Genomic DNA, 19,608 nt, shown 5'->3' on the forward strand with positions numbered 1-19,608 from the left:
ATGATTATGTAACATTTTGATAGTAAGTTCCAATGAAAGTCTAGGGCAACTGGGTAAAGTAAAATGGCAATCAGTGGCCAGAAATAACATGGCTTCTCTTAGCAGTATTTTCAACTGTTACTTCCTTGGCATTCTGAAAGCTTTTCTTGCAGAAAGAACTGATAAAGAGCCTATATAATATTTAGTGGAGCAAAAAATGAACCAAAGGCATCATGTGTTGATTGTCATGGCACACAGCATCCTCATCAACACAGTGACAACTCTCCAAAGTGTTTCAAATGTTTGTTCATTTGCTTTCTCAGCTACACGAGCACTTTTCCTCTGCAAGAAACAAACTTCACCTGTGTAACTTCCTCTCTAGTCAACCAGCTCAACATCAATACCTCCAACTATCATCTCAGAATGATGGCTTCAAGTCTATAAACAGCTGTGGAAGAAACACAACAAACCAGACATCTCGTTGGTCACCCTTTCCAATGAACAAAAACAGCATTTGTAGATAAGCATACAGTAAACCATCAGTGCTAATATTCTGAGATCCACCTCGCTGAAACAATGTGCTTTTACCTTCAGATCCAGTCTAACTATTGCACATGCCTCTTACAGATGAGAGCTTAATGCATAAAACGAGATTGTTGAAAACAATCCATAAAAAAAACTTAAAGGAATATTAAAGTAAATGTGCAAATAACACTGGTGCTTAAAGCCCCAAATGTAAGTCCCCAAGACAAAGACGTTATAGTTGTTGGCAGAAAAAAGGCCAAGTAACTAGACCTGCTTTTCCCCAGTTCTCTTTAATAAGATCTTAATTTGTCAGGACAAACACAAACCAAAGACAGGACTGCAATCTAACCAAAAATTACCTCATTGAACTGAGTGTCCTATTTGTTTTTTAACCACACTTTATATAGGGTAATAATAAGTCCAAGTAGAAAATAAGCTGACATACTTTTCCAAGTAACAGTCCAGGTACCTCCAATCTCACTGAACAGGGAGAAGAGTTTTCAGCTGCACGGGTTGGCAAGTTCAGCACTCAATCTGGGAACTTGGCACTCTGCGCATGTTCAGGGCGTGCCGATGTATTTCTTGCATCTGTCTGATGCGGTCCTTCTGCCACATTAGATTTTGAGGCATGGGGTATCTCTGTGTGCCATGCAAGTACCGGTAGGGGATCCTGACATGGCAAGCAGTGGCCCTGCAGCGGGGCTGAGGCATGGGAGGAAGGAGCATCCACCTCTTCCTTTCAGCGCAGTATCGGTAGGCCTCCTTCCGGTACTGTTTGTCAATATCATCACTGTTCTTCCAGCCTCCAATAATGAAGACATCATCTCTGTAATAGCAAATGGCTGCCCCCTCAATGCTTAGAACTTCTGGAGGCAAGCTTTCAAGGATCTCATCAGACACCTGACTGGCAATTTTTCTTACTGCCTCTTCGTTTTCTAATGAATAACTCTTGGGACAGCATGATGCTGTCTGATAAAAGTTTGAATTGGCCACAGACATCTGGAAAAAACAGTAGTTGTCAATAAGTGGTAAAGATTCCACATCTTGCCACTGCCGAGTCTCTGTGTCATAGCAAGTAATTACAGCCTTCAGTCCATCCTCAGTGTCCCGGTCCACAGGAGTGCGGGCAGCAATATAGACAAAGCGGTCTTCAATGGCTAGTGCTTTGACATCTCGAAGAATCTTTGGTGCTGATTCTAAGTTGTGCCATTTATCAAGCTCAGGATTGTAAACAGTCACATCTTTAAAGCCAGGGCTAAAATTGCCATGTCCGCCAATGCTATACAGCTTCCCTTTGACTTCTGTTAGCCCAAAAGAATGCTTTCTTGTCATCAGACTACAAACGTGTTCCCATGTATTCAAGTTTGGGTTGTACCTCTCCACAGTCTTAGCAAACCCAGGTTCCATCGAGCCAGCCACATACACATAAGACTCTGTTACTGCAACAGCATGGCCATCAAGGTGATTATGAATGTGGGGCAGATTTACCCATCTATCCTCATCAACAAAATATCCCACACACTCACTTAGATAGTCTCCTCCTTCTGACACACCTCCAATAACCATGATTACGTCCATGTTTTGTCCATAGCGCGGTAACAGCGAGACATGCGAAGTGGGAGGCTGGAGTGTGCCAGACTGTATGTTCTCTGCTCTGAGCGCGTGCCTCTCCACTGCATCAGCCACCAGCTTGACACAAACTTCATTATTGGCCACTAGCCGCTCTGGTTTGACATGCCGTGTAAGGTAGGTGGGTTTCATCTGGGACAACCTGAGCAATTTAAAAAGTTCTTCAAAGTATCTCTCTCTCTCTTCAGCATTTCTCTGAACCCACTTCAAAACTGTTTCAAAAAGAACCTCTTCAGAATCCACAGTAATTTCCAAGTCCGAAAGCCAGTCTCGAATGAGATGGAAAGGTAAAGTATAAAATTCTTCGTCCTGAATGACTTTATAGAAATTTCTCCGTATCATATCTGCAGCTTTCAGAGCTAGCTGGCTCAGGGTATACATGTGGGCTAAGCTATGAATGGCCACACAATTTGAGAGATGAAGTTTTTTCTTGAGAAATTCTCCACAAAATTCTTTTAAACGAATTAATAAGAATCTAGAATCAAGAAAAAGAGAAAATATTAAATTTGGAATGTATTTATTTTATATGGTTGCATTGTAGGTATAGCTGAATTATACAAATTGAAATAGTAGGATTAATCTCATAAGCACAATACCTGGAAAAAGATCCCCCCACTTCCCACCCCACCCCCCACAAAATTAGCTACTATGAAAGTCCAGTTTTCAGGGTGAAGAGTTCAAGATGGATCTCACTATGCAGATGGCTCAGTGGGTGAAAGGCACTTGGCAGAATAAGCCCGGGAGTTCAATTCCTAGAAGCAGAAGGGGAAATTCATGTCCTAAAGTTGTCCTCTTCCAGATGTGCACTGTGGCACTCATACATCATAGATACAGTGTAATACACTTAAAAAAAAAATTTACGCCGGGCAGTGGTGGCACACACCTTTAATCCCAGCACTCGGGAGGCAGAGGCAGGCAGATCGCTGTGAGTTCAAGGCCAGCCTGGTCTACAAAGTTAGTCCAGGACAGGCAAGGCTACACAGAGAAACCTTGTCTCGAAAAACCAAAAAAAAAAAAAAAAATTATTTGTACAGTATCCTGCCCACCACAAGAAGACACCAGATCTCATTACAGGTGGTTGTAAGCCACCATGTGGTTGCTGGGAATTGAACACAGGACCTTCGGAAGAGCAGACGGTGCTCTTAACCTCTGAGCCATCTCTCCAGCCCCAGTAATACACTTTTTAAAATTAGGATTATAGGCATGAGCATACAACAAGGATAAATGCCAACCCAAATGCATTTCTGACATCCTTTGTAGTTAGTAGTTGGACCTCATATCTATCTATCTATCTATCTATCTATCTATCTATCTATCTATCTAACTATCTATCTGAAAGAACAGCAGCCTAGGCTATGTCAGACACCTTCATTTCTTCTTTGTCTCTTTAGGCAACCACAGAGGACAGGACACTGCAGGAAAGCTTTGCCCAAGGCTGGTATCATTAAAGCAAGAAAGACACTATCTGTATTTGTGTCTATAAGCATTCTATTTGCATACATGACCACACAACAGAAGAGAGCATCAAAGAGGGTTCTAGATTTCATTACAGGTGTTTGTGAGCCACCATGTAGTTGCTGGGAATTGAACTCAGGACCTCTGGATAAGCTTAACAGCTGAGCCATCTCCTCAGCCCAACTCAAATATCTGAAGACAAGAAACAAACAACAAGCCGGGCGTGGTGGCGCACGCCTTTAATCCCAGCACTCGGGAGGCAGAGGCAGGCGGATCGCTGTGAGTTCGAGGCCCGCCTGGTCTACAGAGTGAGTCTAGGACAGCCAAGGCTACACAGAGAAACCCTGTCTCAAAAGACCAAAAAAAAAAAAAAAAAAAAAGAAACAAACAACAAAAACCACATGTAGGACAGTCTAGCTGAGGGGGGGGGGAGAGAGAGCGAGAGCGAGAGCGAGAGAGAGAGAGAGAGAGAGAGAGAGAGAGAGAGAGAAGGAAGGAAGGAAAGGGAGAGAAAGAACACTGCCCACTCACCTAAATTCATTTTTATTTAAGTTAAAACAAAATGACAGTGTCAACTCAAGTCAAATCTGGTAGCACTTAGGCCAGGAGTAGTCAATCTGAGACCATGGTATAAAAGAGAAAGATACTTTAGCTGAGAACCACCTTAAATAATCTAAGAATGGCTGAGTGGCTGGGCAGTGGTGGCGCATGCCTTTAATCCCAGCACTCAGGAGGCAGAGGCAGGTGGATCGCTGTGAGTTCGAGGCCAGCCTGGTCTACAAAGTGAGTCCAGGACAGCCAAGGCTACACAGAGAAACCCTGTCTCCAAAAAAAAAAAAAAATCTAAGAATGATGTTATTATGACAGGCCCATTTCCACTCAATAATGGTTTACTATGGTAACTGTGCTTATAACTACTTACTTTTCATTCCAACCTTAGAGATAAAGACAAGGGAGAGTGGCTAGTGGAGGTTCTAGACTTGAGTCTAGAGAATCCTAGACAAGAAAGGTGCCAGGTTGCCTCATGAACTCCTATGTTTAGCAGGTAATTCTGAGGCATATTCGCTTAAGACAGGCTGTGGGAAACATTACTCTATGAAAACACTAGGCTTTGTTGTGTAAGGAGCACTGTGCTGGGCACGTCCATGTATATTTATCTATTATGGTACTGGGGAGTCAGCTCAGGGCCTCATACATGATAGGCAGGTGCTCTACTACACAACCCCTCCCTCCCACCTTCTTTTTTTGAGGCTGGATCTAAGTTGCACGGGTTGGTCTGTAACCTGTGACTCTTCTGACTCAGCCTCCTGAGCAGCTGTGATTACAGTGAGACAGTTCCTGCAAGGCTGGATCAAGACAGTGCATGTGGAGAGAGAGAATGATACTGCTTCAGAGCTCATTAGATTAAGTTTGATCATTGCAGGGCGTTTAGAATAGCTAGCCTGTGAAAGATGGAGAAACTATTTTGGGCTTTTTGTATTTTTGAGACAGAGCTTTTCTGTGTAACTCTAGCTGGTCTTGAAGTCAGAGATAGCTTGTCTCTGCTTCCCTAGCTCAAAGATTGAAGGAATGCACCACTCTGCCAACAAAAGTTAGAGTTTTAAGTAAACTGCCTAACATAGTCTCTCCTTTCCTCACCCCTCACTCCTCCGTAAAAGAAGCAAACCTGAAAAAAACCAGACTGACACAAACACAGCTTAACAATAGCTCTTCTTTTCTTGATTTCAAAACCTACCCGTGTCCATTCCCCTACTCTTACAGTGGCAGTTTCTTCTCTTCAACATAATAATTTTCTTCAGCACACAAACATGTCCCACCATCTCCATTTTAGAGTTAACTAAGTAGGCATTCCATTTCAAACCCAATCCTTCTAATAGAAATGCTTAACTCAGTGTCATCATCAACCTCTGATGATCAATCATGACAGCTAGACTCTATTCCTTTTGCAGGCTGCCACTGCATTCTCTTCGGTTCACTCTGTTGATTTTTTTTTTTTTCAATATAGGTTTCTCTGCGTAGCCTTGACTGTCCTGGACTTGCTTTGTAGACCAGGCTGGCCTCTGAACTCACCGTGATCCACCTGCTTCTGCTGGGATTAAAGGCTTGTGCCATCACAACTGGCGCCCTTTGTTTTTAAGACAGGATTTCTCTGAGCCCTTCCCTGAGTAACCTAGGCAGGCCTAGAACTCTGCTTTTCCAGACTCAGCCTCCCAAGAGCTGGAATTACAGGAATGTGTCACTATGTCTGGCTCTTTTCCAGTATAAAGATTTATGTTAATCTCAGTGTTTAGAAATATCCCTAATTTAAAAAATACACTTATAGCCAGGCATGATGGTGCATACTTTTAGTCCCAGTACTCAGGAGGTGGGCAGATCTGAGTTCTAGGCCAGCTAGAAAGAGAAATCTTGCCTCAAAAACCAAGGAGACAGGGTTTCTCTGTGTTAGTCTTGGCTGTCCTGCACTCACTTTGTAGACCAGGCTGGCCTTGAACTCACAGCAACCTGTCTGACTCTGCCTCCTTGGATTATACCACGCACGGCTTCAAAAATTAATTTTTTTGCTTGAGTGTTTTGCCTGCATGTATGTATGTGCTCCACATGTGTGCCTATTAAAAACATCAGAAGGAGTTAGACTCCCAAACTGGAGTTACAGATGGTTGTAAGCCACCATATGGGTTCTGGGAACTAAAGTCCTCTGGAAGAACAGCCAGCTCTCCTTATTGCCAGAGCCATCTCTGCAGCCCCTGAAAAACATCCTTATTTGTTACATTGTTTCTACTTGTGATTTCCTTCAAAACTTGACTGGAGACCCAGTGTTCTTCAGTCTAACAGTTTATCCAGACATCTTGACCAAGCACAGTGCCCTTCCTCTCATCTACTCTTCTCTAATTTTCTACATCTTTTGTGTAGTTGGGTATGAATGTAGAGAGAGATACAAGCTTTGACATCACACTCTTTCCTTCATTGATCTCCACCTTTTTTTAGATCTATTTTTTTTTTAAACATCTGCAAGAGCAACAAGTGCTCTTAACTACTCAACTGTCCAGAGCCTCCACTTTCATTTTTTCAGGCAAGGTCTCTCACTGAACCTTACCCACTTGGCCAAATAGCTGGCCAATGAACTTCAGGGATCAGCCTGTCTCTGCCCTCTCTCAGAAGGCTGGGGTTACAAGAATGTACTACTAGGCCCAGCTTTTAAAGACCTGAAGACAAACAGGGTATGGTGGTGCACACCTTTAACCCCAGCATTCAGGAGACAGGCAAGCAGATCTCTGTGAGTTCAAGCTCAGCTGGGTCTACAAAGCAAGTTTTAGGCGAGCCAAGGCTATATACCAGCCCTGCCTCACAAAAATTATTTTTCCTTACTCTTATATCAAGTCCACTGGCAATTCATCTCTACTTCAAAACAGAGACGGCCTGCAGAGATGGCTCAGCAGTTAAAAGCACTGGATGAGCTGGGCCTTTAATCCCATCACTCAGGGAGGCAGAGGCAGGCAGATCTGTGAGTCCAAGGGCAGCTGGATCAACAAATTGAATCTACAAAGTCCAGGACAGCCAAGAATACAGAGAAATTCTGTCTTGAAAAATCAAAGTAGGAGCCGGGCATGGTGGCGCACGCCTTTAGTCCCAGCACTTGGGAGGCAGAGGCAGGTGGATCACTGTGAGTTCGAGGCCAGCCTGGTCTACAAAGTGAGTCCAGGACAGCCAAGGCTACACAGAGAGACCCTGTCTCGAAAAACAAACAAACAAACAAAAAACAAAAAAGCAAAGTAAATAAATAAACAAACTAGCCTGTTATAGCTCTTGCTGCACCCTACCCACTGTTCTAGCCTTATTTCAATACAGAATTTATCAAATAAAGCAGCATCATTCTGGCTGGGGGTGGCGATGCACACCTTTAATGGGGGTGGGGGGATTCAAGACCAGACTGGTCTACATAGTTCGTTCCAGGACAGCCAGGGTTACTTAGTGAGACCCAATCTCAAGAACAAAAACAAAGCAGCAGCAACAACAACAAAAACCTTCTCAGGGCCTACAACGGATAACGCCACATTTCACTTCGTGTGACAGCTACAACAATCGTTCGACAGGCTGTGCAATCATTGTTAAACAACACGAGGAAAAGGATTTTCATGTATTTTGATCTCTGCTGGATCCCAAGCACCTTATCAGTGTCTGGTGCTCAAGACGGTATGCGCTAAAGGATTTGTAACAGTATCCCTACTAACAGGCATTCACCTGTCTCCAAACCGACCTCGGGGAGGTCCTTTCTGGCTCCCTGCAATCCATCTTCCACAGTAGCTGAGGAAACCTTCTGAAATATTTAAAATCAGATCATCTCTTTACCCAGCTTCCCATCCATCACAGTCGGGCAAAATCCAAATCTCACACACCCTCCACCCCTCCATCAAGCAGATCAGGACCGACGCATTTTCTTTCAAGGCCTTTCTCTAAGCCAAGCTGGATCCTGACTGAGGGCCTTCGGGAAGCCTGTACTGTGTACCTAACCCCGACTGCACTACTGCCAGTTTGCCATTCCGTTTAAATGTCATCTCCATTCCGCCGCTAGCCTTGTCACTGCTTTTTGATGTCATTATAGGACACAACTCTCCACCGTCTTTGTCCCCACACCCGGAATCTGCGCGCTCCCGGGTGCAATGCAGGGGCATCCACAGTGTGCCAGGCGCGGTGGCTGTCCCGCCGCGGGCATAAGGAAGGACCCGGCCCGGGGACTGGGGGGGGGGGTCCCCCACCAACCCTCGCTCGCTCCCCATCGTCTTACCTGTCAGCGAGCTCTAGTACCTCGTGTACGCTGCCGGTGCTCACTCGGATGCGCCCGGTGTACATGTACTCGATAACGGCTTCCACCGTGTCAGGTTCGGGTCCCGGCTCCGAGCTCCACTTGCGCATCTCCACCCGGCCAGAGCGCGACTCGGAAAACTGGCCCGAGAGCAAGGGCGTGAAGTACTCGGTGGCGGCGGCCAGCACCGAGCGGTGGGCATGAAACTCGCGACCTCCGGCCCCGCCGAAGCACAGGGTGATGTCGCAGAACAGGCCCTGACGCCGCTGCTCGTTCTGCCTCCAGGACAGCTCGGAGCAGTGAGTGCTGCACTCGAAGTCCTCGGCCTCTGGGCCCGGGTCGCCCCCGCTCGCCTCCATGACAGACATCCCGGGCCCTGCTCCGAAGTCCACCGTGCCACTGCCTCGGACCTCGGCGGCCAGGCCCGCCGAGCCCGCGGCGGCAGTCTCCATGCCCTCCATCTCCAACACCTGAAGAGATGCCGCCGCGGCTGCAGCGGCCGCAGCGGCCGCCACCGCCGCCGCCATCTTGACACCGCCGCACCGGCCCCCTCGGCTTCCGAACGTTGAAGCGACTCCAGTGCGACACAGAGGAATTCTGGGATTAAATAGTGCGCGCTGGGCGGAGACGCGCATGCGCATTTCCGCCGTGCTGGCGCCCCCTAGCTAGTAAAGTGCAGGGCTCTCTAAGCCAGAAAAAGCTCAAGTCTCTCAGGCTTGCCGCTTGTGCATTTTAGAAGAATTTCTACTTTAAGTTGCTTCGGAGTGTATCCTCACAATCACATATACATACAATTTTGTTTGTTTGTTTAACTTGCTCTGTAGACCAGGATGGCCTGGAACTCAACCAAACAAAACAGACAACAACCACAAAGAAGAAAACCAAAATAAATAAAAACCACTTTAGGGAGCTGGAGAGATGCTCAGAGGTTAAGAGTACTGGCTGTTCTCCCAAAGATCTGAGTTCAATTCCCAACAACCACATGGTGGCGCACACCCATCTATAATGAGATCTGGTGCCCTCTTCTGGTGTGGAGGAACACATGCAGGCAGAAAAGTGTATACATAATAAATAAAATCTTAAAAAGAAAATAAATAAATAAATAGATAGATAGATAGATAGATAGATAAATATAAGCCACTTTGGGATTTTAAGCAAGGTGCAGTGGTGCAATTTGACTTTTTACATCATTTATGTGTGTAGTTAGAGAACTTTCAGAAGTCAGTTCTTTCCTTCCACATCCTATTTACATGGCCAGGCTTAGCAGCCCTTAACGTGATTTTAAATGTCACTGGTGTCTGTATGGAGGATGGATTGTACCAGGACAAAAGAGGAAATGAAGGCACCAGTTAGCAGGGCAGATACAGACAGATCAGAGAAGAGTTCAAGGGAAAATCAACAGAATCTGGAGCCCAGTAGAAAAGAAAGGACACTCCCCAGCTTTTGGCTTGAGTAATGGCTAGAGCTATTTCTACCATTCATTGACAAAGGGGGAAGTGCAATTTAGAGGTAGACTTTTCATAAACTAGTGTTTTAATAGCTTTTCCTTTTCTTTCTTTCTTTTTCTTTTTCTTAAGATTTATTTTATGGAGCCGGGCGTGGTGGCGCACGCCTTTAATCCCAGCACTCGGGAGGCAGAGACAGGCAGATCGCTGTGAGTTCGAGGCCAGCCTGGTCTACAAAGCGAGTCCAGGACAGCCAAGGTTACACAGAGAAACCCTGTCTCAAAAAACCAACCCTCCCCCCCAAAAAAAAACCAACAAAGATTTATTTTATGTATATAAGTGCTCTCTCTGCATGTACACTTGCATGCCTGAAGAGGGCATCAGATCACATCATAGATGGGTGTGAGCCACCATGTGGTTGCTGGGAATTGAACTCAGGACCTCTGGAAGAGCAGACAGTGCTCTTAACTGCTGAGCCACTGTTGTGCCGGGCTTAAATGAAACCCCAATCAACACTAGGAGCCGATTCGGATACAAACACACAAGGGTCTCCTTTATTGATTGGTCAGCTTAAGCTGGACCCACACCATCACCAACACAGCGGATCAGGTGTGAGTCCCAAGTTCAAGTGGGAAAGAACTTTTTTTTTGTTTTTTGTTTATTTTTTGTTTAGGTTTTTCGAGACAGGGTTTCTCTGTGTAACAGCTCTGGCTGTCCTGGAACTCGCTCTGTAGATCAGGCTGGCCTGAAACTTAAGAGATCCACCTGCCTCTGCCTCCCAAGTGCTAGGAATAAAGGTGTGTGCCACTACAGCCCAGCAGGAGAGAATTTTTTATAGATTGAAGTGAGCGAGAAAGCAGGTTAAGTGGGTTTCTAGTTTGGCAAGCATCCTATTGATTATACTTGAATTAACTGATAATCATCTGGTACAAGCCCAGTACCAACCCACGAATATTTAACTTTTAAGGAGTAACTCTTGAGAAATCCAGGGGAAGTGTCTGGTCTTTCAGTACTTTCTTATTTTCTGCCTAGTTGGCAATTCTCTATCTTTGTGCCAAGTGTATCTTTGTGGGTTTTTCTGAATCCGGAGTTCAAGAGTAGGTCACCCAAATACAGAAATGAAAATGTTAGATAAAATGAAGTTACTTTGGTGTATCACCATCTCTCCCACCTTTCCCTTAAAAAAAAAAACTTATTTATTTTGTATACAGTATTCTGCCCAAATGTATGCCTGCACACCAGAAGAAGGGACCAGATCTCATTATAGATGGCTGTGGGCCACCATGCGGTTGCTGGGAATTGAACTCAGGACCTTTGGAAGAACAGACAGTGCTCTTAACCTCTGAGCCATCTCTCCAGCCCTCCCTTTTCTTTTTAAAGAATTATTTTTACAGCCAGGCAGTGGTGGTGCATGACTTTAATCCCAGTACTTTGCTGTGAGTTCAAGGCCAGCCTGGTCTACAAAGTGAGTCTAGGAACAGACAGGAGGGCTATATTACATGGGGAAAACTCTGTCTGGAGGTGGAGGGGTCAGGAGAATAACTTTTAACTATGTGTAGGTGTCTCTACACGTGGGTAAGTACACGAGTGAAGGTGTCTTCGGAAGGCCACAGATGTAGGATGCCCTGGAATTGGAGTTACATGTTGTTGTAAATGAAAATCCCAAACGTTCTATTACCAATAGAGAAGACTCAGGAGCTGGGAAAGCATCTAGCCGACCTTCCTAGTCAGCTCACATCTGGACAGAAAAGGCTCACCAGTTCCGCTGACAGCATAGGAGGGAAAGGCCAAAACCCAAGGCCAAAGGCTTGCTAGCTCAAAGATCAAGAAACCCCCAAATCAGACGAAGAGCTAAAGAGCTGAAAGCACCCTTCTACTTCTACACTTTCTTAAACACCCTTCAACTCAAAAGTCCCTCCTTCTCTTTAATCCCTGTCAGCTGGTTTCCTGCTCTGCCTCTCGACCTAGGGTTAACTTTATTCAATCCTGTGTCCAGAAAGCTCTTGGATTAAAGGGGTATGCTGAGGCTGGCTGAACCACACCTCAATCAACTGTTTACAATGTACAGGAAGTTCTTGGACTAACGGTGTGTGTTAAGGCTCAACCATAAGAAACAGGGATTTACAGTTCATAATCTCAGGGGTCACAATGGGATCAAATATCCTGTAACAGTTACAGATGGTTGTGGGCAACCTGGAACTGAGCTCAGGACCTCAGGGTGAGCAGCAAGTGCTCATAAGCACCAAACCATCTCTCTAGATCAGCTTTCACTATGCAGCCCTGGCTGTCCTAAAACCTAGAATGTGTCACATAGACCAGGATGGCCTTGAACTCTTATCTGTCTGCCTCTGCTTCCCAAGTGCTGGAATTAAAGATGCCAACAAACCCAAACGTTAAGGGTTTATCACCTTTGGTGAGGGTGTGTGTGTTATATATTGGTGTTTTCATTATTATTTTTCTTTTCAAGCGGCGAAGGTGGGTTTTAAAATGCTCAAACGAAGAACTGGGCATAGTAGTGCATGTTTTTAATACCAACAGAAGACAGCCTAGTCTACAGAGATCCAGGACTTTGTCTCAAAAGCAGATGACACTGAGCAGTACTATGTCACTGTTACTATATAGTTTATTTAAACCAAACATGAGAATATACAGAGAAGGGACTGAGGTGGCAGCTGCCTAGAATCTTTGTGGGTTACAGACGCAAAACAGCTCTATGAGTCTTTGGACCCACATTTCAGTAACAGACAAATCAGCTGCATAAACACAGAGAACATTAAGACACAAGACATTTCACAGCTTTTTGCTTTGCGTTTTCATTTTAAACACTCATATGTTACAACTTTACATTTAAGTTACTACTTCACATATGTGTGACAATGGCTAAAAGGATGCAATGGTCCCCATCCCTCCTCCCCTGACATAAGTAGACATTGATCTGTAACACAGAACATTTCAGTGGGATGCTAAATAAACCCTCAACACGCAACATAGAAAAAAAAAAAGTCCTAAAAAAAAAAAAAAGGTCAGATGAATACAGTGTTCTTCATTGTGTGAAGACGAACAGGAATGTGGGATACCAGATGTCAGTGGGTCGTATAGACAGATAGCATCTTGAAGTCTTAAAAGTTACATTCCCTCCTCCAGAGGAAAAATCAATTTTTAACTAAAAAAAAAAAAAAAAAAAAAAAAAGCAACATCATAAGGCCCTAGAAGAACACTATTCTGACTGCTTAGATTCTTCCAAATAGATACAGCAGGTAGCCGAGCAAATGTCACAAGAGTTGGCTTGGTTTTAAATTTCTATGCTTATATATAGTTAAAAAAAAAAATACTGAGCTTTTTTTTGTGGACTGAATGGTTGCCAGCCTGTGTGTGTTGGTCTTCCATCCTGTACTTCGATGGCTACTTCCGTTGCAGGCCCCACCTATGATGGACTCTGCTTCCAGCTGTCTGTCCTATTACCCAGGAGGGAGTCTTGGTGTTCCTTTTACTACAGGAGGGGTTCCTGGCTCAGTTACATGCTCATGTGCTCCGGAAGAACATAGGAAATATCATCCCATGGGTGACGATACAGCCCTTGCTTCAGCCTCTTCTGATCAAGATAGTGCCCTAAAATGAAGTCAATGTTTCTGTCGTTAGTTTCACAGCAGGAAGAGCAGAGAACGGGAGCGGGGAGCGTCTCGACACACGGGATGGACACCCTGGGCTGGGAATGTAGCTCTGCGGTAGGATGCTTGCCTAGCAGGCATGAGACCCTCCCAGGACTTAACCGTCAGCACAGGGCTTGGCTAGAGGGCATGGTACGGGTATATAACAAACCCATAGGACAAAACATGCACGCCTACACACAAAACACACACCCACACAGGGCAGGCGTTCCAGATTTATTCCATAGACGGACAGCTCAGACTTGGCAAAAAAAAAGGGAACTGCTACATTGACTTTACTTTTGTTTTGTTTTTTTAAGACAGGGTTTCTCTGTGTAGCCTTGGCTGTCCTGGACTCACTTTGTAGACCAGGCTGGCCTTGAACTCACAGAGATCCGCCTGCCTCTGCCTCCCGAGTGCTGGGATTAAAGGTGTGGACCACCACCGACCACCCAGCTGAATCTACTTTTCTTAACTAGTAAGGGAAACTCTTCCCAGTAATAAAAGGAACATAGATAAAGATAACAAGAAAAGTTAAATAAGGATTAAGGATGATGATGTACCTCTACGTTTACCATACCACCATGGTATGCCCTCTTTCCCAATAATAATTTAAAATAAATGAATAAAGGTGTTGAATGTGACATCTGTGATAGACGTTTACACACAGGGGCGTGGTATAGCAAAACCCTTACAACAGGCGACTCACCAATGAAGCCCATGCTCCTTCCTAGCACAAAGATGCCATTGAGGGCTCCAATGTCAACGTATTCATCAGCCTCCTCCCTGAAACACACAAACAACTTGTACCTTTAAAACGGCCCATGGGACCATCTTCATCTTCCTAAGAGACAGCACTACGCCTGTCCAGAGAGCAATTCTAGAGTTCCAAAGTAGAAAAGCGAGGTGCTGTGGGCGGCAGGGCTAGAGGCAACTTTTAGTCTTTTCCTTATGCCTCACCACACTCTTTTTTTTTTTTTTTTTTGGTTTTTCGAGACAGGGTTTCTCTATGTAGCCTTGGCCATCCTGGACTCACTTTGTAGACCAGGCTGGCCTCGAACTCACAGCGATCCGCCTGCCTCTGCCTCCCGAGTGCTGGGATTAAAGGCATGCGCCACCACGCCCGGCCCCTCACCACACTCTTGAAGTCACCTCACAGCTGGGAGGAAACTAACAAAAAGCAGTGAGTGCTAAAGCAGAGGTTGTGACGCTCACCGGGTGAAGGAGCCGCAGTTCCGAAGCATGTCCACAAACGCAACGCCAATGAAACCGTCCACATTCAGGATGAGATTCGGCTTCTGGGAAGGCAAAAAAATTCAGTTTTATCATTTCTCATTTTTTTCCCTCTGATATCGCCTCTGTTGGTCATAGCGATTAATTTTGGTAAATAACTCATGTCTGAGTGTATCTGAGAGAATTCCAGAGGGTTCAGTAAGACCGGACATGCCGTGACTGTGGGAAGCCCCACCTTACAAGCGAGGAGCCCAAGTGGAGAGGACGGAAAGACTAGCTGAGATGGCCTTGCATGCCACTTCCGCCTGGAACCTCTAGAAGCCAACACCTCTCCTGTCACAGTGCTCTGCCAGGCGTTTGTCACAGCAATAGGAAGCTGCTAACATGGTGACTCTGAACTGGGTGTGGAAGGAAGATGGACTGTATCCTTTATTATATAGTGACTTCAAAGCCAGCCCGTGCCACACACGCTGTGTCTCAAAAGCAAAGCAAAGCAAGCCGACAGTCTCCCCGGAGTGCCACGGGAGCTCTCCCTTCCTTACCTTTGAGGTGGTGATCTTCTCCACTTCCAGTGCATAATCAAGCAGCGGGGTGGCAGGGAAGTGCTGCTTGACGAAGTCTTTGAGGATCTGTACTCGCATGTCTGGGTTGTTTATCTAAACAAACAAAAAACAAAAAACCCAGTTACAAAAACGCCCACTCAGAGGCGGCAGGCAACGGAGATGCTTCTGCTTGCGTTACAAGTGGACAGAGCTGCACAGGTCTTATCCTGGAGCCAGCACAGGGGCGGTTCCTTGTTGCACCCCTAATGACAATGCTGAGAGGGGTTAGGGTTTTCAAGTCCCCTCATGTCTCACTTAGGCCTCAAGACAGATTCGGTAGTAATCTCTTTTGTTACAAGAAAGGAATTGAGCCCCCCAGATGTTTAGGAAGTTAGCTGATATCTGTGGTGTTGGAAATGGGCTGGACTCAGCCATTTTCTACCCGGTTTTGGGTTCTGGCCACACGTCAGGCTGCTGACCAGCTCTGTCATCCAGTCAAACTATAAAAAAAGTTCTGCCAAGCTGGGTGTGGTGGTGAACACTGTTAATCCCAGCACTTAGGAGGCAGAAGCAGGCAGATTTCTGTGAGTTCAAGGCCAGCCTGGTCTACAAAGTGAGTCCAGGACAGTCAAGGCTAACACTGTCTAGAGAAACCAGAAAAAAAGTTCTGCCAGGCTGGGAACATGGTAGCAATGCATCCCCAAAATTTTAAGAAAAAACCAGAACTGTGGCAAATGAAGTTAACCATCCTGGGCTAGGCACGGTGGTGCACACCTATAATCCCAGCAGGGAAGGCGGATTTCTGTGAGTTCGAGGCCAGTCTGGTCTACAAAGGGAGTCCAGGACAGCCAGGGATACACAGAAAAACCCTGCCTTGCAGAGAGAGAGAGAGACAGAGACAGAGAGAGCGAGAGTGGCCTCCTGGTTGCTTTTTTGTCAATAAGCTAAAGTTATTTGGGAAGAGAAATCTCAAACAAAAATCAGAATGGCCTGCAAGCAATTCTGTGGGAGCATTTTTTGTTTTGTTTTGTTTTTTAAAGATTTATTTATTACATATACAGTGTTCTGCTTGCATGCACACCTGCACACCAGATCTCATGATAGATGGTTGTAAGCCACCATATGGTTGCTGGGAATTGAACTCAGGACCTCTAGAAGAGCAGACAGTGCTCTTAACTGCTGACTATCTCTCCAGCTCCCTTGGTTTGTTTTTTTGTTTTTGACTAATGATCAATGTGGAAGGCCCAGCTCACTTGGTAATGTGGTGCCACCTGGTGGTCTTGCATTGTATAAGAAAGCAGGCTGATCAAGCCAAGAAGGAGTAAATCAGTCAAGAGTTGTGAGATGAAATAACAACCCCCCCCCCCCCACACACACACACACAGTTGCTTCTGATCAGGCTATTTTTATCACAGCAATTGAAACCGTAACTAAACTGGGTATAGTGGGCATACTTTTAATTCCAAGATTTGGGAAGCAGAGACAGGAGGATCGCCATGAGTTTGAGGCCAGACTAATCTACATAGGGAGCTCCAGGACAATCAAGGGGCCGAGACACCCTGTCTCAAAAAATAAGCAAACAGAAGAAAAGAGCCGAGCGCTGGTGGTGGCACACACCTGTAATCCCAGCCCTTGTCTACAGTGCTAGTTTGAAGACAGCCAAGACTACATAGAGAAACCCTGTCTCAAAAACAAAACAAACCCACAACCAAAAAACCCAAAACCAACCAAACTAAAAAACAATCACAGAGAAACAGTGAATTAAAAAAAAAAAAAAGAGGAGGAGAAACCCTAACCCTAACTAAGATAGAGGCTGACAGTGGGTGAGTGAGATGACTCAGAAATCTCACCCCAAATCAAGCCAGGTGTGGTGGCGCACGCCTTTAATCCCAGCACTCGGGAGGCAGAGGCAGGTGGATAGCTGTGAGTTCAAGGCCAACCCCGGTCTACAAAGTGAGTCCAGGACAGCCAAGTCTACACAGAGAAACTCTGTCTCAAAAAACCAGGAAAAAAAAAAGAAAAAGAAAAAGGAAACACCCCAAATCCTAACACCAGTGACCTTAAAGGACATGCAATCAGGACGTTCACATGACCATCAGCCTATACAGCTCCGCCCCAATTGGACTTACTACTTTCTTGTATCAAGATGTCAAGTTTAACTGGCTGACTTGCTTTAGCCAATGCAATGTGAAAAAAGACCAGAGACAGATCAGTGGGTGGCACTTGCCCCCAAACCTGACAACCTGAGTTCTAGTCACATTGTAAAAGGAAAGAACTGGCTCCAACAGGTTATCCTCTGACTGCCTCACCTGCCATGCTCCCCTCCCCTGAAAGAACAGCCATGGTCAACTCATGGCAGACACGGTATGGCTGCTAATGGTCACTGAGATCAGTCTAACTAGAAGGACTGTCTGGTAGAAGGAAATCAACTCTTCCTGATTTGTTTGTTTGTTTTGTTTTGTTTTGTTTTTTTGAGACAGGGTTTCTCTGTGTAGCCATGGCTGTTCTGGGCTCACTTTGTAGACCAGGCTGGCCTCGAACTCAGAGGCCCACCTGCCTCTGCCTCCCGAGTGCTGGGATTACAGGCGTGCGCCACCACACCTGGCTTTCTTCCTCTTTCTGCTACAAATTCATTTGGAAAACTGAAGGTGAAATGAACGAAGAAGCCTTCGGGCCATCAATCTGTAGAATGTCTGGGCGTCACCTTGCTCCTTGCATGCGGCATCTGTCTACAGAGCCCAAGCTCTGCACATGTGCGTCAAGAGCTTGAGTGGCTCTTTCTTCTGTGAAGGCTTGTTTTGCCTGCAGGTCGGGGTAAAAACCACTTGTTTGAAGGCATCCAGAATCCAGGAGGGGCTGGGTGCCTTGCAAGTACAGCTCTGCCATGTGGGTACCGGGAACTAAACCCAGGTCCTCTTTAAGAGCAACAAAGCTCTTAACTGTGAAACCCAAATGTTCCTAACTCAGCTGACAGTCTCTTGTCACAACCCATCCCATAGAACCGGCTTAGCGGGAGCAACAATTTACCGATTTCACTCGGTGACCAATGCCCATGATCAGTTTTCCTTCTTTCTTCATCTTGTTCACAAACTCCATGGGAATAATGCCACTGTCGAATGCTTTACTGAACATCTTCGCTGCTGCATCCAAGGCACCCCCAAACCGATCTCCCTGTAGGAGAAACAAACCCGCATTGTCCTGAGTGTGACGGTTTTCCTAGCCGTGCAAACCAAGCAGGCGTGCTCTGAGCAACACTTGGCCTGGGACTTTACAGCCAGGGCTCCTAGGAGCTGGCTGCATTCGGGCAGCGTGATGCCAACACTGCTGCCTCCCAGAAAGGCCAGACTTACAATGGTGAGCAGCCCTGAGGTGAGGCTGGAGACCAGGTCCTTCCCAGCCCGAGCACAGATGATGGTGTTGTGGGCCCCAGAGACAGCAGGCCCATGGTCAGCTGTCACCATCAGACACATCTCAATGAACTGGCAGGAATACTTGGGCAACCTAGGAGGGTACACAAGCACAAGAGTTGGAACAAAGTCTAGGAGCTGTGATGACAAGGGCATCCTTTTTTTTTTTCCACAGCCTGAGACTACTGCCAATTCTAAATCAAACCCTTCTTGATTCTTACTCATCACTGAAGTTTATTAAACCCTGCATGCATGGTACTAGTGACTGAGCCATCTTTCCAGCCCATAAAAGCTTTCTGAGCCAGGCGGTGGTGGCGCACACCTTTAATCCCAGCACTCCAGAGGCAGAGACAGGTGGATCAGATCACAGTGAGCTCGAGGCCAGCCTGGTCTACAAAGGGAGTCCAGAACAGCCAAGGCCAACACAGAGAGAACCTGTCTCCAAAACAAAACAAACAAACAAACAAACAAAAAACAACCACAACAACAACAAAAAAACAAACCAAAAGCAGCTTTCTGAATGTGCAATGACCCAAACGTAACTCAAAACCAAATTGTAATGAATCTGCAGTGCTTGCTCACTTCATACCATGTGACTTAATTACAGCAATTACAGCCTTACTTCTGAAAACATAATACATACACTGTACCCGAGCCACCATGTGGTTGCTGGGAATTGAACTCATGACCTTTGGAACAGCAGTCAGTGCTCTTAACCTCTGAGCCATCTCTCCAGCCCGAGAAACTGTGTCTTGAAAAAACAAGCAAAATTCCCAAAATCCACCACCACCACCACCAACAAAAAAATCCATAAACTTTGCTCAGCTGGGCAGTGGTGGCACACATCTTTAATCTAAGCACATGGGAGGTAGAGGCAAATGGATCTGAGTGAGACCTGGCCTCAAAAAGAAAAAAAAAAAAAAAGAAAAAAGAAAAAAGAAAAAG

At 45.7% G+C, this 19,608-nt stretch overlaps 2 protein-coding genes across 3 annotated transcripts in view; both read right to left on the bottom strand.

Moving 5' to 3' along the window:
• Nucleotides 1–775: 775 nt before the first annotated feature.
• KLHL11 (kelch like family member 11) lies at nucleotides 776–8,983 on the bottom strand. The gene is made up of 2 exons (XM_084748802.1): nucleotides 8,372–8,983; nucleotides 776–2,608 (listed from the first exon to the last, which is right to left on the bottom strand). The coding sequence occupies exons 1-2, from the start codon at nucleotides 8,914–8,916 to the stop codon at nucleotides 1,027–1,029; spliced, it is 2,127 nt and encodes a 708-aa protein (XP_084604928.1). The 5' UTR covers nucleotides 8,917–8,983; the 3' UTR covers nucleotides 776–1,026.
• Nucleotides 8,984–12,439: 3,456 nt separating this feature from the next.
• ACLY (ATP citrate lyase) overlaps nucleotides 12,440–19,608 on the bottom strand; it is a 47,501-nt gene continuing 40,332 nt past the window's right edge. For both annotated transcript variants that reach the window (XM_084748761.1, XM_084748760.1), the window contains 6 exons: nucleotides 18,607–18,757; nucleotides 18,284–18,427; nucleotides 15,257–15,370; nucleotides 14,697–14,779; nucleotides 14,191–14,267; nucleotides 12,440–13,443 (listed from right to left, as the gene is read on the bottom strand). In XM_084748761.1, coding sequence (XP_084604887.1) covers nucleotides 13,349–13,443; nucleotides 14,191–14,267; nucleotides 14,697–14,779; nucleotides 15,257–15,370; nucleotides 18,284–18,427; nucleotides 18,607–18,757 — 664 coding nt within the window. In that variant the 3' untranslated portion in view covers nucleotides 12,440–13,348. The remainder of the gene's footprint in view (nucleotides 13,444–14,190; nucleotides 14,268–14,696; nucleotides 14,780–15,256; nucleotides 15,371–18,283; nucleotides 18,428–18,606; nucleotides 18,758–19,608) is intronic.

The sequence above is a fragment of the Acomys minous genome, assembly GCF_964271855.1.
Source record: "Acomys minous genome assembly, chromosome: 12".
In the NCBI taxonomy this organism is placed as follows: domain Eukaryota; kingdom Metazoa; phylum Chordata; class Mammalia; order Rodentia; family Muridae; genus Acomys; species Acomys minous.